At 48.4% G+C, this 16,672-nt stretch overlaps 1 protein-coding gene across 1 annotated transcript in view; it reads right to left on the reverse strand.

The window, feature by feature from the left end:
- The window catches only part of LOC142905335 (sodium/potassium-transporting ATPase subunit alpha-3-like), a 141,950-nt gene extending 127,669 nt beyond the window's left edge, over window positions 1–14,281 (reverse strand). The window contains exon 1 of the mRNA XM_076064795.1: window positions 14,129–14,281. Coding sequence (XP_075920910.1) covers window positions 14,129–14,173 — 45 coding nt within the window. The 5' untranslated portion in view covers window positions 14,174–14,281. The remainder of the gene's footprint in view (window positions 1–14,128) is intronic.
- Window positions 14,282–16,672: the final 2,391 nt, after the last annotated feature.

Genomic DNA, 16,672 nt, shown 5'->3' on the forward strand with positions numbered 1-16,672 from the left:
TTCGGTCTCTTTGGGTCTCTGTGAGTCTCTGTGAGTCTCTGTGGGTGTCTGTGGGTGTCTGTAGGTCTCTGTGGGTCTCATTGAGCCTCTATGAGTCTCTGTGAGTCTCTGTGAGTCTTTGTGGGTCTCTGTGAGTCTCTGTGGGTCTCTGAGTCTCTGTGAGTCTCTGTGTGTCTCTGTGGGTCTCTGTGGCTGTCTGACTCTGAGTCTCTGTAGGTCTCTGTGTGTCTCTGTTGGTCTCTATGGGTCTCTGAATCTCTGTGAGTATCTATGTGTCTCTGTGTGTCTCTATGGGTCTTTGTGGTTCTCTGTGGGTCTCTGTGGGTCTCTGTGAGTGTGGGTCTCTGTGGATCTCTATGAGTCTGTACACTATTTGACTGGTGGTATGAATCTCCACGTGATGATGATGATGATATCACCACGCGGCTGAGCTATTTATCAGTCCCAAGTATGGCAAAGAAACACTTACCTTAGAAAGGCCTTAAACCTAATAACATCATCATAGTTAGATTAGCACACTCGAATAGGACATTCCCTGCTGGAGGCTACCTGGGGTAGCTTTGTCTGTGTGACAGCAGTTGCCCCTACAGCCCTGATAGAGGCTAGCTGGGGTAGCTTTGTCTGTGTCTGTGTCACAGCACTTGCCCCTACAACACTGCCAGAGGCTACCTGGGGGTAGCTTTGTCTGTGTCTGTGTCACAGCACTTGCCCCTACAACACTGCCAGAGGCTACCTGGGGGTAGCTTTGTCTGTGTCTGTGTGACTGCACTTTCCCCTACAGCCCTGCCAGAGGCTACCTGGGGTAGCTTTGTCTGTGTCTGTGTGTGACAGCACTTGCCCCTACAGCCCTGCTAGAGGCTACCTGGGTTAGCTTTGTCTGTGTCTGTGTGACTGCACTTGCCCCTACAGCCCTGCCAGAGGCTACCTGGGGTAGTTTTGTCTATGTCTGTGTGACAGCACTTGCCCCTACAGCCCTGCCAGAGGCTACCTGGGGTAGTTTTGTCTGTGTCTGTGTGACTGCACTTGCCCCTACAGCCCTGCCAGAGGCTACCTGGGGTAGCTTTGTCTGTGTCTGTGTGACAGCACTTGCCCCTTCAGCCCTGCTTGAGGCTACCTGGGGTAGCTTTGTCTGTGTCTGTGTGACTGCACTTGCCCCTACAGCCCTGCTAGAGGCTACCTGGGGTAGCTTTGTCTGTGTCTGTGTGAGGCCACGCCCATATCTAGCCCAACCCCCACCCCCCCCACACCCCTCCCCCCTCTCCCCGCGTCGCCCTTAGCAACAAACGCGTGACGTCACCGCCGCACTGCGTCACTCGCGCGCCAAAGTCGCGCGCGCCGAGGTCACGTGGGAGGAGTGGGGAGAGAGGGGAGGGGTGAGAGAGGGGAGGGGTGAGAGGCGGGGAGGGGGTTGAGGGGGGAGGGGTTGAGGGGGGGGGAGAGGGGGAGGGGCAAAAGGAGGAGGGGGGAGGGGTGAGAGGGAAGGGGGTGAGGGGGGAGGGGTTGAGGGGGGGGGGGGGGAAAGGGGGAGGGGCAAAAGGAGGAGGGGCAAAAGGAGGAGGGGCGAAAGGAGGAGGGGCGAAAGGAGGAGGGGGAGGGGCGACAGGAGAAGGGGGAGGGGCGACAGGAGAAGGGGGAGGGGCGAAAGGAGGAGGGGGAGGGGCGACAGGAGAAGGGGGAGGGGTCAAATTTGGGGAGTCCATTTAAATATTTATTTAATTATATCGATGTATTTATTTATTTATTTTGCTGCAGCTCTGTGAGACAATCGGTCTCTTGAATCGGGGTGTAAACTCAACAAACACAAAAAAAACTAAAACACGAACAAGGTAAAAAATAAAACGTCTTAAAGTGACTGTTACGTTGTGACTGTGCAGAAAACACAAAATCCATACAGGGGGGGAGAGAGAGACAGAGGGAGAGACTCACAGTGCGCTAACCACTGCACCACCACTCCCCACTCACACACACAGTGCGCTAACCACTGCACCACCACTCCTCACACAGTGCGCTAACCACTGCACCACCACTCCTCACCCACACACACAGCGCGCTAACCACTGCACCACCACTCCTCACACACACACACAGTGCGCTAACCACTGCACCACCACTCCTCACCCACACACACAGTGCGCTAACCATTGCACCACCACTCCCCACTCACACACACACACACACAGTGCGCTAACCACTGCACCACCACTCCCCACTCACACACAGTGCGCTAACCACTGCACCACCACTCCTCACGCACACACACACAGTGCGCTAACCACAGCACCACCACTCCTCACACTCACAGTGCGCTAACCACTGCACCACCACTCCCCACTCACACACAGTGCGCTAACCACTGCACCACCACTCCTCACTCACACACACAGTGCGCTAACCACTGCACCACCACTCCCCACACAGTGCGCTAACCAATGCACCACCACTCCTCACACTCACTCACACAGTGCGCTAACCACTGCACCACCACTCCCCACACTCACACACAGTGCGCTAACCACTGCACCACCACTCCCCACACTCACACACAGTGCCCTAACCACTGCACCACCACTCCCCACACTCACACACAGTGCGCTAACCGCAGCACGACCACTCACACACACAGTGCGCTAACCACTGCACCACCACTCCCCACACTCACACAGTGCCCTAACCACTGCACCACCACTCCCCACACTCACACACAGTGCGCTAACCACTGCACCACCACTCCCCACACACACACAGTGCGCTAACCACAGCACCACCACTCCTCACACACACAGTGCGCTAACCACTGCACCACCACTCCTCACTCACTCACACAGTGCGCTAACCATTGCACCACCACTCCCCACTCACACACACAGTGCGCTAACCACTGCACCACCACTCCTCACACACTCACACACAGTGCGCTAACCACTGCACCACCACTCCTCACCCACACACAGTGCGCTAACCACTGCACCACCACTCCCCACCCACACACAGTGCGCTAACCGCTGCACCACCACTCCTCACACACTCACACAGTGTGCTAACCACTGCACCACCACTCCTCACACACACACAGTGCGCTAACCACTGCACCACCACTCCTCACACACACACACAGTGCGCTAACCACTGCACCACCAGTCCCCACTTATCAGGACTACGAAATAAAATCGGAGATTTCAGCACCAGGGACAGCGCCCATTTGGACACTAATTGGTAGCTCGGATGGGCGTCTGTTGTATTTGATAGACCGTATAAAATAACATTGTATTTGGTAGACAGGATAAGCAAACATTGAAATAAAACGGGGCATTGAATTTAATAAAACATTCATTGGTATTGTAACTGGTAGATCCGATAAGTAACCTTTCTGTATTTAATATGTGAGTCTCTCTGTGTGAGTGAGTCTGTGTGTTTGTGAGTCTCTGTGTGAGTGAGTCTCTGTGTGAGACTCTGTGTGAGTGAGTCTCTGTGTGTGTGAGTCTCTGTGTGAGTGAGTCTCCGTGTGAGTGAGTATCTGTGTGTGTGAGTCTCTCTGTGTGTGAGTCTCTGTGTGTGTGAGTCTCTGTGTGTGTGAGTCTCTCTCCCTGTGTGTGAGTCTCTCTCCCTGTGTGTGAGTCTCTGTGTGAGTGAGTCTCTGTCTGTGTGAGTCTCTCTCTCTCTCTATGTGAGTCTCTCTCTCTGTGTGAGTTAGTCTCTGTGTGTGTGTGTGTCTCTGTGTGAGTCTCTGTGTGAGTGAGTCTCTGTGTGTGTGAATCTCTGTGTGAGTGAGTCTCTGTGTGTGTGTGTGAGAGTCTCTGTGTGAGTCTCTGTGTGAGTGAGCATCTGTGTGTGAGTCTGTGTGAGTCTCTGTGTGTGTGAGTCTCTGTAAGAGTCTCTCTCTCTCTGTGTGAGTGAGTCTCTGTGTGAGTCTCTGTGTGTGAATCTCTGTGTGTGAGTCTCTGTGTGTGAGTCTCTGTGTGTGAGTCTCTGTGTGTGAGTCTCTGTGTGTGAGTCTCTGTGTGTGAGTCTCTGTGTGTGAGTCTCTGTGTGTGTGTGTGTGGGAGTCTCTGTGTGAGTCTCTGTGTGAGTGAGTCTCTTTGTGTGAGTCTCTGTGTGTGTGACTCTCTGTGTGTGAGTCTGTGTGTGTGTGAGTCTCTGTGTGTGTGAATCTCTGTGTGTGAGTCTCTGTATGAGTCTATCTCTGTGTGTGTGAGTCTCTGTGTGAGTGAGTCTCTGTGTGTGTGAGTCTCTGTGTGTGTGAGTCTCTGTGTGTGAGTCTCTGTGTGTGAGTCTCTGTGTGTGTGAGTCTCTGTGTGAGTCTCTGTGTGAGCCTCTGTGTGTGAGTCTCTGTGTGTGTGTGAGTCTGTGTTTAAGTCTCTGTGTGTGTGAGCCTGTGTGTGTGAGTCTCTGTGTGTGTGAATCTGTGTTTGAGTCTCTGTGTGTGTGAGTCTGTGTGTGTGTGAGCCTGTGTGTGTGTGAGTCTCTGTGTGTGTGAGTCTCTGTGTGTGTGAGTCTGTGTGTGTGTGAGTCTGTGTGTGTGTGTGAATCTCTGTGTGAGTGAGTCTCTGTGTGTGTGAGTCTCTGTGTGAGTGAGTCTCTGTGTGTGAGAGTCTCTGTGTGTGTCAGTCTCTGTGTGTGTGAGTCTCTGTGTGTGAGTGAGTCTCTGTGTGTGTGAGTCTCTGTGTGTGTGAGTCTCTGTGTGTGTGAGTCTCTGTGTGTGTCAGTCTCTGTGTGTGTGAGTCTCTGTGTGTGTGAGTCTCTGTGTGTGAGTCTCTGTGTGTGTGAGTCTCTGTGTGAGTGAGTCTCTGTGTGTGTGAGTCTCTGTGTGAGTCTCTGTGTGTGCGAGTCTCTGTGTGTGTGACTCTCTGTGTGAGTGAGTCTCTGTGTGTGAGTCTCTGTGTGAGTTAGTCTCTGTGTGTGTGAGTCTCTGTGTGTGTGAGACTCTGTGTGTGTGAGTCTCTGTGTGTGTCAGTCTCTGTGTGTGTCAGTCTCTGTGTGAGTCTCTGTGTGTGTGAGTCTCTGTGTGTGAGTCTCTGTGTGTGTGAGTCTCTGTGTGAGTGAGTCTCTGTGTGTGTCAGTCTCTGTGTGAGTCTCTGTGTGTGTGAGTCTCTGTGTGAGTGAGTCTCTGTGTGAGTGAGTCTCTGTGTGTGTGAGTCTCTGTGTGAGTGAGTCTCTGTGTGAGTGAGTCTCTGTGTGAGTGAGTCTCTGTGTGTGTGAGTCTCTGTGTGTGTGAGTCTCTGTGTGTGTGAGTCTCTGTGTGAGTGAGCCTCTGTGTGAGTGAGTCTCTGTGTGTGTGAGTCTCTGTGTGTGTGAGTGTCTGTGTGAGTGAGTCTCTGTGTGAGTGAGTCTCTGTGTGTGTGAGTCTCTGTGTGTGTGAGTCTCTGTGTGTGTGAGTCTCTGTGTGTGTGAGTCTCTGTGTGAGTGAGTCTCTGTGGGTGTGAGTCTGTGTGTGTGAGTCTGTGTGTGTGAGTCTCTGTGTGAGTGAGTCTCTGTGTGTGTGAGTCTGTGTGTCTGTGTGAATCTCTGTGTGAGTGAGTCTCTGTGTGTGTGAGTCTCTGTGTGACTGAGTCTCTGTGTGTGAGAGTCTGTGTGTGTGTGAGTCTCTGTGTGTGTGAGTCTGTGTGTGTGTGAGTCTCTGTGTGTGTGAGACTCTGTTGGAGTGAGTCTCTGTGTGTGAGAGTCTCTGTGTGAGTGAGTCTCTGCGTGTGTGAGTCTCTGTGTGAGTGAGACTCTGTGTGAGTCTCTGTGTGTGTGAGTCTCTGTGTGTGTGAGTGAGTCTCTGTGTGAGTCTCTGTGTGTGTGAGTCTCTGTGTGTGTGAGTCTCTGTGTGAGTGAGCCTCTGTGTGAGTGAGTCTCTGTGTGTGTGAGTCTCTGTGTGTGTGAGTCTCTGTGTGTGTGAGTCTCTGTGTGTGTGAGTCTCTGTGTGAGTGAGTCTCTGTGGGTGTGAGTCTGTGTGTGTGAGTCTGTGTGTGTGAGTCTCTGTGTGTGTGAGTCTCTGTGTGTGTGAGTCTCTGTGTGTGTGAGTCTCTGTGTGAGTGAGTCTCTGTGGGTGTGAGTCTGTGTGTGTGAGTCTGTGTGTGTGAGTCTCTGTGTGAGTGAGTCTCTGTGTGTGTGAGTCTGTGTGTGTGTGAGTCTGTGTGTCTGTGTGAATCTCTGTGTGAGTGAGTCTCTGTGTGTGTGAGTCTCTGTGTGACTGAGTCTCTGTGTGTGAGAGTCTGTGTGTGTGTGAGTCTCTGTGTGTGTGAGTCTGTGTGTGTGTGAGTCTCTGTGTGTGTGAGTCTCTGTGTGTGTGAGTCTCTGTGTGTGTGAGTCTCTGTGTGTGTGAGTCTCTGTGTGTGTGAGTCTCTGTGTGTGTGAGTCTCTGTGTGTGTGAGTCTCTGTGTGTGTGAGTCTCTGTGTGTGTGAGTCTCTGTGTGTGTAAGTCTCTGTGTGAGTGAGTCTCTGTGTGAGTGAGTCTCTGTGTGTGTGAGTCTCTGTGTGTGTGAGTCTCTGTGTGAGTGAGTCTCTGTGTGAGTGAGTCTCTGTGTGAGTGAGTCTCTGTGTGAGTGAGTCTCTGTGGGTGTGAGTCTGTGTGTGTGAGTCTGTGTGTGTGAGTCTCTGTGTGAGTGAGTCTCTGTGTGTGTGAGTCTGTGTGTGTGTGAGTCTGTGTGTGTGTGTGAATCTCTGTGTGAGTGAGTCTCTGTGTGTGTGAGTCTCTGTGTGACTGAGTCTCTGTGTGTGTGAGTCTCTGTGTGTGTGAGTCTCTGTGTGTGTGAGTCTCTGTGTGTGTGAGTCTCTGTGTGAGTGAGGTTCTGTGTGTGTGAGTCTGTGTGTGTGTGAGTCTGTGTGTGTGTGAATCTCTATGTGAGTGAGTCTCTGTGTGTGTGAGTCTCTGTATGTGTGAGTCTCTGTGTGAGTGAGTCTGTGTGTGTGTGAGTCTCTGTGTGAGCGAGTCTCTGTATGAGTGAGTCTCTGTGTGATTCCCTGTCTCTTTGTGTGAGGGTCTCTGTGTGAGTCTCTCTCCCTGTGTGTGAGTCTCTGTGTGTGTGAGTCTCTGTGTGAGTGAGTCTGTGTGTGTGTGTGAGTCTCTGTGTGAGCGAGTCTCTGTATGAGTGAGTCTCTGTGTGTGTGAGTCTCTGTGTGAGTCTGTGTGTGAGAGTCTCTCTGTGAGTCTCTCTCCCTGTGTGTGAGTCTCTGTGTGTGAGAGTCTCTGTGTGAGTCTGTGTGTGAGAGTCTCTCTGTGAGTCTCTCTCCCTGTGTGTGAGTCTCTGTGTGTGAGAGTCTCTGTGTGAGTCTCTCCCTGTGTGTGTCTCTGTGTGTGAGAGTCTCTATATACTTAATTCGCGATTTAGTGGTAATTAATTGAAGGTGGAGGGGTTACCAGCCCCTCGCACCCGTCCAGAGCCCCCGTTTAGCCCCTGTGGTGGACACAGAAGCCATGAGGGGAGGAGCCAATCAAAATTGGACCTCCCCCCACAGCACTGTCCATGACAGAGTTGCCCGTCCGGCACCGCGAGGAGGTAGGGGGTTGTTTTGCCAGACCACTAAGCTTCAGGTCTTCTCGGCCACGGTCATTCCCTCCCTTCTCTACGCTTACGAAACGTGGACCCCCCTAGTGGAACATATTCGCCGGTTAGAAACATTTAGGCTGGCCTGCCTACGATCCATCCTGGGTTTAACCAGACTGGATTGTGTGAGGAGCTCACAAATCCTTGAAAGATCTGGGCAAGGTCCCATCGGTGAGCTCCTCCAGCAGGCAAGGCTGCGATGGCTGGGTCATGTAGCCCGCATGCCCAGCCACCGCATGCCGAAACAGCTTTTGTTTGGCCAGATTGAGGGGGCTAAACGGGCGCGGCACGGGCTAGAGAAGAGATGGAGTGATGTGGTACAGGAGGACGTGGAGCTGAGTGGACTTGCCGATGACTGGTACCAGCGGTGTCAAGATCGGCCTCTGTGGAGGAGGCTCGTGAAGGATGCTACTGGGCAGTTGGAGGCAGTCGCCCTCCAACAACAACGGAGGGCGGAGGAGCGACGCTCACAACAATGAGCGGAGCGCCGGGTGGCTAAAGCACAGCAGGTTGGCACAGTAGGGGGCACAGGTGGTGCATCAGCCAGTCATCTCAGTCAGTCGACCCGTGGCACCTGCTGGGTCTGCCCCGTGACCTCCTGCCAGCGGGCGTTCGACACTTCACGTGGCCTCAGGGTGCACATAGCCTGGCACAAGCGTCGTGGTGACGTCACCGCCACTTAGTGGTGAATGGCGGTTGTTGTGTGTATGAGTCTTTGTGTGAGTCTCTGTGTGTGTGAGTATGTGTGTGTTTGAGTCTCTGTGTATGTGAGTCTCTGTGTGGGTGTGAGTATCTGTGTGTGAGTATCTTGTGGGGAGCGATAGTGTAGCGGTTAGCGCGCTGCGCTATGAACCTGGCGACCCGGGTTCGATTCCCGCTCACGGCCAACACCAGTGACGATTATCTGAACCGGTCCCGGGCCTCCCCTAGGTCGACTCAGCCTCAAATGAGTACCTGGTGCGGTGTGTAAACATTGCCACTAGGGAGACAAAGGCGGTCGGGCGTGGTGCTGGCCACCCACCCCCTCGTGTACCGTTCCGGCCTTCATAGGTGCTCGCTAACAGCACTTGCCCCAACAGTCTGTCAAGGCTATACGGGGGATCTTTGTCTTTTTTTTGTGAGTATCTGTGTGTGTGTGAGTCTCTGTATGAGTCTTTGTGTGAGTGAGTCTCTGTGTGAGTCTCTGTGTCTGTGTGAGTCTGTGTGTGTGTGAGTCTCTGTGTGAGTCTCTGTGTCTGTGTGTGTGTGATTTTCTGTGTCTCTCTGTGTGTGTGAATCTCTGTGTGAGTCTCTGTGTCTCTCTGTGTGTGTATCTGTGTGAGTTGCTGTGTGTGTGTGAGTCTCTGTGTGTGTGAGTCTCTGAATGTGTCTGTGTGTGTGTGAGTCTCTGTGTCTCTGTGTGTGAGTCTCTGTGTGAGTCTCTGTGTGTGTGAGTCTCTGTGTCTGTGTGTGTGATTTTCTGTGTCTCTCTGTGTGTGCGAGTCTCTGTGTCTCTCTGTGTGTGTATCTGTGTGAGTCTCTGTGTCTCTCTGTGTGTGTGAGGCTCAGTGTGAGTCTGTGTGTGTGTCTCAGTGTGAGTCTGTGTGTGTGTCAGTCTCTGTGTCTCTCTGTGTGTGTGAGTCTCTGTGTCGCTCTGTGTGTGTGAGTCTCTGCGTGTGTTTGTGTGTGTATGAGTCTCTGTGTGTCTGTGTGTGTGTGAGTCTCTGTGTCTCTGTGTGTGTGTGATTTTCTGTATCTGTGTGTGTGTGTGAGTCTGTGTCTGTGAGTCTCTGTGTGAGTCTGTGTGTGTGTGAGTCTCTGTGTCTGTGTGTGAGTCTCTGTGTCTCTGTATGTTTGTGTCTCTTGTGTCTCTGTGTGTGAGTATCTGTGTCTCTGTGTGTTTGAGAGTCTCTGTGTCTCTGTGTGTGTGAGCATCTCTGTATGAGTCTCTGTATGTGAGTCTCCGTGTGTCTGTGTGTGTGTGAGTCTGTGTCTTTGTGACTTTGTGTGTGAATCTCTGTGTGTCTGTGTGTGTGTCTCTGTGTCTGTGTGTGTGAGTCTCTGTGTCTCTGTGTGTGTTTGAGTCTCTGTGAGTCTGTGTGTGTGTGAGTCTCTGTGTGTGTGTGAATCTCTGTGTGTGTGAGTCTCTGTGTGAGTGAGTCTCTGTGTGTATGAGCCTCTGTGTGTGAGAGAGTCTTTGTTTAAGTCTCTCTTGCTCTGTGTGTGCGAGTTTCTCTCTCTGTGTGAGTCTCTGTGTGAGTCTCTGTGTGAATGAGTCTCTGAGTGAGTCTCTCTCCCTGTGTGTGTGAGTCTCTGTGTGAGTCTCTGTGTGAGTGAGCCTCTGTGTGTATGAGTCTCTGTGTCTCTGTGTTTGTGTGTGTGAGTCTCTGTGTGAGTCTGTGTGTGAGCCTCTCTGTCTCTGTGTCTGTGTGGGTGAGTCTCTGTGTCTCTGTGTGTGAGTCTCTGTGTTTGAGTCTTTGTGTGTCTGTGTGTGTGAGTCTCTGTGTCTCTGTGTGTGAGTATCTGTGTGAGTCTCTGTGTCTCTGTGTGTGAGTCTCTGTGTCTCTGTGTGTGAGTCTCTGTGTGAGTCTCTGTGTCTGTGTGAGTCTCTGTGTGTGTGTCTCTGCGTGTGTGAGTCTCTGTGTGTGTGAGTCTCTGTGTGAGTCTCTGTGTGTCTCTGTGTGAGTCTCTGTGTGTCTCTGTGTGTGTCTCTGTGTGAGTCTCTGTGTCTGTGTCTCTGTGTGTGTGTGTCTCTGTGTGTGTGTCTCTGTGTGTGTGTCTCTGTGTCTCTGTGTATGTGTGTCTCTGTGTGAGTCTCTGTGTGTGTGTGTCTCTGTGTGTGTCTGTTTGTGAGTCTCTGTGTATGTGAGTCTCTGTGTCTCTGTATGTGTGAGTCTGTGTGTGTGTGTCTCTATGTCTTTGTGTCTGTGTGTCTCTGTGTGAGTCTGTGTGTGTGTGTGTCTCTGTGTGTGTGTCTGTTTGTGAGTCTCTGTGTATGTGAGTCTCTGTGTCTCTGTTTGTGTGAGTCTGTGTGTGTTTGTGTCTCTGCGTCTCTGTGTCTGTGTGTCTCTGTGTGAGTCTCTGTGTGTGTGAGTCTCTGTGTGTGAGTCTCTGTGTGTGAGTCTGTGTGTGAGTCTGTGTGTGTTAGTCTCTGTGTCTCTGTGTGTGTGAGTCTCTGTGTGAGTCTCTGTGTGTGTGTGTCTCTGTGTCTGTGTGTCTCTGTGTCTCTGTGTGTGTGAGTCTCTGTGTGTGTCTCTGTGTGTGTCTCTGTGTGAGTTTCTGTGTGTGTCTCTGTGTGAGTCTCTGTGTGTCTTTCTGTGTGTGTGTCTCTGTGTGTGTGAGTCTCTGTGTGAGTCTCTGTGTCTGTGTCTCTGTGTCTGCGAGTCTCTGTGTGAGTCTCTGTTTAAGTCTCTGTGTGAGTCTCTGTGTGTGAGTCTCTGTGTCTCTGTGTGTGTGAGTCTCTGTGTGTGTGAGTCTCTGTGTGTGTGAGTCTCTGTGTCTGAGTCTGTGTGTGTGTGTGTCTCTGTGTGTGTGAGTCTCTGTGTGAGTCTCTGTATGTGTGTGTCTGTGTCTGTGTGAGTCTCTGTGTGAGTCTCTGTGTGAGTCTCTGTGTGTGTGTCTCTGTGTCTGTGTGTCTCTGTGTCTCTGTGTGTATGTCTCTGTGTCTCTGTATGTGTGAGTCTGTGTGTGTGTGTCTGTGTTTGTGTGTGTCTCTGTGTGTGTCTCTGTGTCTTTGTGTCTCTGTGTCTCTGTGTGTGTCTCTGTGTGTGTCTCTGTGTGATTCTGTGTGTGTGTCTCTGTGTGTGTGTGTCTCTGTGTGAGTCTCTGTGTGTGTGTGTGTCTCTGTGTGAGTCTCTGTGTAAGTCTCTGTGTGAGTCTGTGTGTGTGTCTCTGTGTGTGTGTGTCTCTGTGTGAGTCTCTGTGAGTGTGTGAGTCTCTGTGTGTGTCTCTGTGTGAGTCTCTGTGACTGTGTGTCCCTGTGTGTGTCTCTGTGTGTGTCTCTGTGTCTGTGTCTCTGTGTGTGTCTCTGTGTGTGTCTCTGTGTGTGTCTCTGTGTCTCTGTGTGTGTCTCTGTGTTAGTCTCTGTGTCTGTGTCTCTGTGTGTGTCTCTGTGTCTTTGTGTCTCTGTGTCTCTATGTGTGTCTCTGTGTGTGTCTCTGTGTCTTTGTGTCTCTGTGTCTCTGTGTGTGTCTCTGTGTGTGTCTCTGTGTCTTTGTGTCTCTGTGTCTCTGTGTGAGTCTCTGTGTGTGTCTCTGTGTGAGTCTCTGTGACTGTGTGTGTCTCTGTGTGTGTCTCTCTGTGTGTCTCTGTGTCTCTGTGTGTGTCTCTGTGTGTGTCTCTGTGTGAGTCTCTGTGTGAGTCTCTGTGTCTGTGTGTGTCTCTGTGTGTGTCTCTGTGTGTGTCTCTGTGTCTCTGTGTGTGTCTCTGTGTCTGTGTGTGTCTCTGTGTGTGTCTCTGTGTGTGTCTCTGTGTGTGTCTCTGTGTCTGTGTCTCTGTGTCTGTGTCTCTGTGTGTGTCTCTGTGTGTGTCTCTGTGTGAGTCTCTGTGTGAGTCTCTGTGTGTGTCTCTGTGTCTGTGTGTGTCTCTGTGTGTGTCTCTGTGTGTGTCTCTGTGTCTCTGTGTGTGTCTCTGTGTTAGTCTCTGTGTCTGTGTCTCTGTGTGTGTCTCTGTGTCTCTGTGTGTGTCTCTGTGTGTGTCTCTGTGTTAGTCTCTGTGTCTGTGTCTCTGTGTGTGTCTCTGTGTCTGTGTGTGTCTCTGTGTGTGTCTCTGTGTGTGTCTCTGTGTCTGTGTCTCTGTGTGAGTCTCTCTCTCTCTCTCCATCTCTGTCTGCGTGCGAGTGAGAATCTCGAATCAGCGCACCGCACGCCCTTCCCCAAGCTGCGTGCGACCTTCAAATATCCGCAGCAGCATCATCAGCAGCAGCATCATCAGCAGCAGCATCAGCAGCAGCATCATCAGCAGCAGAGCCAACGCATAAAAGGCGCATTGCCATTGTAAGGCGCATTCAGGCTGAGGGTTTAGATGCAGCGGACACAGCAGTAGAAGCCTGGGTAGCATCACCACCACCATCATCATCAACATCATCATCATCATCACCATCAACATCACTACCATCACCATCATCATCAACATCACTACACCATCACCATCATCACCATCATCACCATCATCACCACCATCATCATCATCATTACCACCCACATCACCATCATCATCACCATCACCAACACCACCATCATCATCACCACCACCATCACCACCATCATCACCATCACCAACACCACCATCATCATCACCACCCACATCACCACCATCATCATCATCATCACAACCCACATCATCATCATCACCACCATCACCACCATCATCACCATCACCAACACCACCATCATCATCACCACCCACATCACCACCATCATCATCATCATCACAACCCACATCATCATCATCACCACCATCACCACCATCATCACCATCACCAACACCACCATCATCATCACCATCATCACCACCACCATCATCACCATCACCACCATCATCACCATCAACATCACTACCATCACCATCATCATCAACATCACTACACCATCATCACCATCATCACCATCATCACCACTATCATCATCATTACCATCACCAACACCACCATCATCATCACCACCCACATCACCACCATCATCATCATCACCAACACCACCATCATCATCACCACCCACATCACCACCATCACCATCACCACCCACATCATCATCATCACCAACACCATCATCATCATCACCAACACCACCATCATCACCAACACCATCATCATCACCACCACCACCACCATCATCACCAACATCACCATCACCACCACCATCATCATCACCATCATCATCACCATCACCACCACCACCACCATCACCACCACCACCATCACCACCATCACCATCATCACCACCACCACCATCATCACCACCACCACCATCATCACCACCACCATCACCACCACCATCACCACCACCATCACCACCACCACCACCATCACCACCATCACCACCATCACCACCACCACCATCACCACCATCACCACCACCATCACCATCACCACCACCACCACCATCATCACCATCATCATCACCATCATCATCATCACCACCATCACCACCATCACCACCACCACCATCACCACCACCATCACCACCACCATCACCACCACCATCATCATCACCACCATCACCACCACCATCACCATCACCACCACCACCACCATCATCACCACCATCATCACCATCATCATCATCACCATCACCACCATCATCACCATCACCATCACCACCATCACCACCACCATCACCATCACCACCACCATCACCACCATCACCATCACCACCACCACCACTATCACTACCACCACCACCACCATCAACACCACCACCACCACCATCACCACCACTATCACCACCACCACCACCATCACCACAACCCCCCACAACAAGGCGTATTGTGGGGGGTTGTTGAGGGTTGTGGGGGATTGTGTGAGGGTTGTGGGGGGGTCCCCCCCCCTCTGCCCCCCCCACTGCCCCCCCTCTCCCCCCAGGTGCCCCCCACTGGCCCCCCACTTTGTTGTTGCTGTTGTTTACCTCTGGCGCGGCAGTCGCTCCGCTCGGGCTCCCCAGCGTCGCCATCGTTGACGCAGAGAGAGGTGGGGGGGGGCAGTGACGTCACAGGAGCATCAACATAATTTATGTGCGACGTGCTTTGGATCATTGACATAATCGTTGGCCTCCGTCGCTGGAGGGGTGCCTCATTAACATAATTTATTCTGGGGGGGGGGGGTGGGAGGGGGTGCAAACTCTGATTTTCACGGGTGTCACATTAACATAATGTGTAGTGACGACGCAGTGCTCATTTGCATAATTTATGTGAGGGATCGGTGGAGGGCGTGGTCACTTTCACAGGAGCATTAACATAATTCATAGCAGAAATTAAACAATAATATAATAAATAAATAAAAACCTTAAACAATTAAATATAATGTTCGTGTTTCTTTCGGTAAAGTCATCACGTAGAAGGGAAACGATAAAATAAGAAAAATATATATGTAAAACAATTTATTTTTTTAATTATTATTTTATTGTTTCCCTTCTACGTGATTTCATTGTTTAATATTTTTATTATTTTATTTTTTTATTGTTTCCCTTCTACGTGATTTTATTGTTTTATATAATTTTTATTTTTTTATTGTTTCCCTTCTACGTGATTTTATTGTTTTATATATTTTTTTATTTTTTTATTGTTTCCCTTCTACGTGATTTTATTGTTTTATATATTTTTTTATTTTTTTATTGTTTCCCTTCTACGTGATTTTATTGTTTTATATATTTTTTTATTTTTTTATTGTTTCCCTTCTACGTGATTTTATTGTTTTATATATTTTTTATTTTTTTATTGTTTCCCTTCTACGTGATTTCATTGTTTTATATATTTTTTTATTTTTTTATTGTTTCCCTTCTACGTGATTTTATTGTTTTATATATATTTTTATTTTTTTATTGTTTCCCTTCTACGTGATTTTATTGTTTTATATATATTTTTATTTTTTTATTGTTTCCCTTCTACGTGATTTTATTGTTTTATATATTTTTTATTTTTTTATTGTTTCCCTTCTACGTGATTTTATTGTTTTATATATTTTTTATTTTTTTATTGTTTCCCTTCTACGTGATTTTATTGTTTTATATATTTTTTATTTTTTTATTGTTTCCCTTCTACGTGATTTTATTGTTTTATATATTTTTTTATTTTTTTATTGTTTCCCTTCTACGTGATTTTATTGTTTTATATATTTTTAATTTTTTATTGTTTCCCTTCTACGTGATTTTATTGTTTTATATATTTTTAATTTTTTATTGTTTCCCTTCTACGTGATTTTATTGTTTTATATATTTTTTTATTTTTTTATTGTTTCCCTTCTACGTGATTTTATTGTTTTATATATTTTTTATTTTTTTATTGTTTCCCTTCTACGTGATTTTATTGTTTTATATATTTTTTATTTTTGTATTGTTTCCCTTCTACGTGATTTAAATTTTTTGTTATTTTTATTATATATTTTTTAATTATTTTATTGTTTCCCTTCTACGTGATTTTATTGTTTTATATTGTTATTATATTTTTATTATTTTATTGTTTCCCTTCCACGTGGTTTTATTGTTTTATATTTTTATTATTTTTATTATTTTATTGTTTCCCTTCTACGTGATTTTACTGTTTTATATTGTTATTATATTTTTTAATTATTTTATTGTTTCCCTTCTACGTGATTTTATTGTTTAATATTTTTTATTATATATTTTATTATTTTTTTGTTTCCCTTCTACGTGATTTTATTGTTTTATATTTTTTATTATATATTAAATTATTTTATTGCTTCCCTTCTACGTGATTTTATTGTTTTATATTTTTTATTATATATTTTATTATTTTATTGTTGCCCTTCTACGTGATTTTATTGTTTTATATTTTTTATTATATATTAAATTATTTTATTGTTTCCCTTCTACGTGATTTAATTGTTTTATATTTTTTATTATTTTTATTATTTCCCTATCTACGTGTCGGTGACTTCACCGAAAGAACCAAGAACGTGGAACACTGCAGTCGCGATGGCTTTAAATCAAAACATAATGCGTAGCATTAACGCGGGATTAACATAATTTATTCTCAATCGCCTCGGCGGTTCGTGACGTGCCGGCCTTCGAGCATAAATTATGCTAATGAGGGCACGCGCTTGAAAATACCTCCTGCGGGTGTCGCATTAATTATGCTAATGAGGCTGAAAAAATTATAACGGACGACGGGAGCGCCGGCAGGGTAATCACAAAGTCGATTCACTTGGGGCGAATCGATGGCGATCGATATGAATTTATTGGCGATAGATTATTGGCAATATAAAAATAAATTAAGGGGGGAGGGTGGGGGGAGGGCCGTTGGTGTCGGGGGGGGGGGTGGGCGGAAACCCAAACTCAGGCTCCGCCCTCTGCCGCAGTGCAGTGGGAGGGGCTTAGATTTTACGTCACGAAACAATTATGTTAATGCGATGAGGGGCAAGCCAATGGCGGCACCGAGTTGAGAATGCTGCCCCCCCAGGGATAAATTATGTTAATGAGGAGAAATTTCGGCCA

The sequence above is a fragment of the Petromyzon marinus genome, unplaced genomic scaffold (assembly GCF_048934315.1).
Source record: "Petromyzon marinus isolate PM22_M1 ecotype Great Lakes invasive population unplaced genomic scaffold, UKy_Petmar_22M1.pri1.0 PM_Scaffold_74, whole genome shotgun sequence".
Lineage (NCBI taxonomy): Eukaryota > Metazoa > Chordata > Hyperoartia > Petromyzontiformes > Petromyzontidae > Petromyzon > Petromyzon marinus.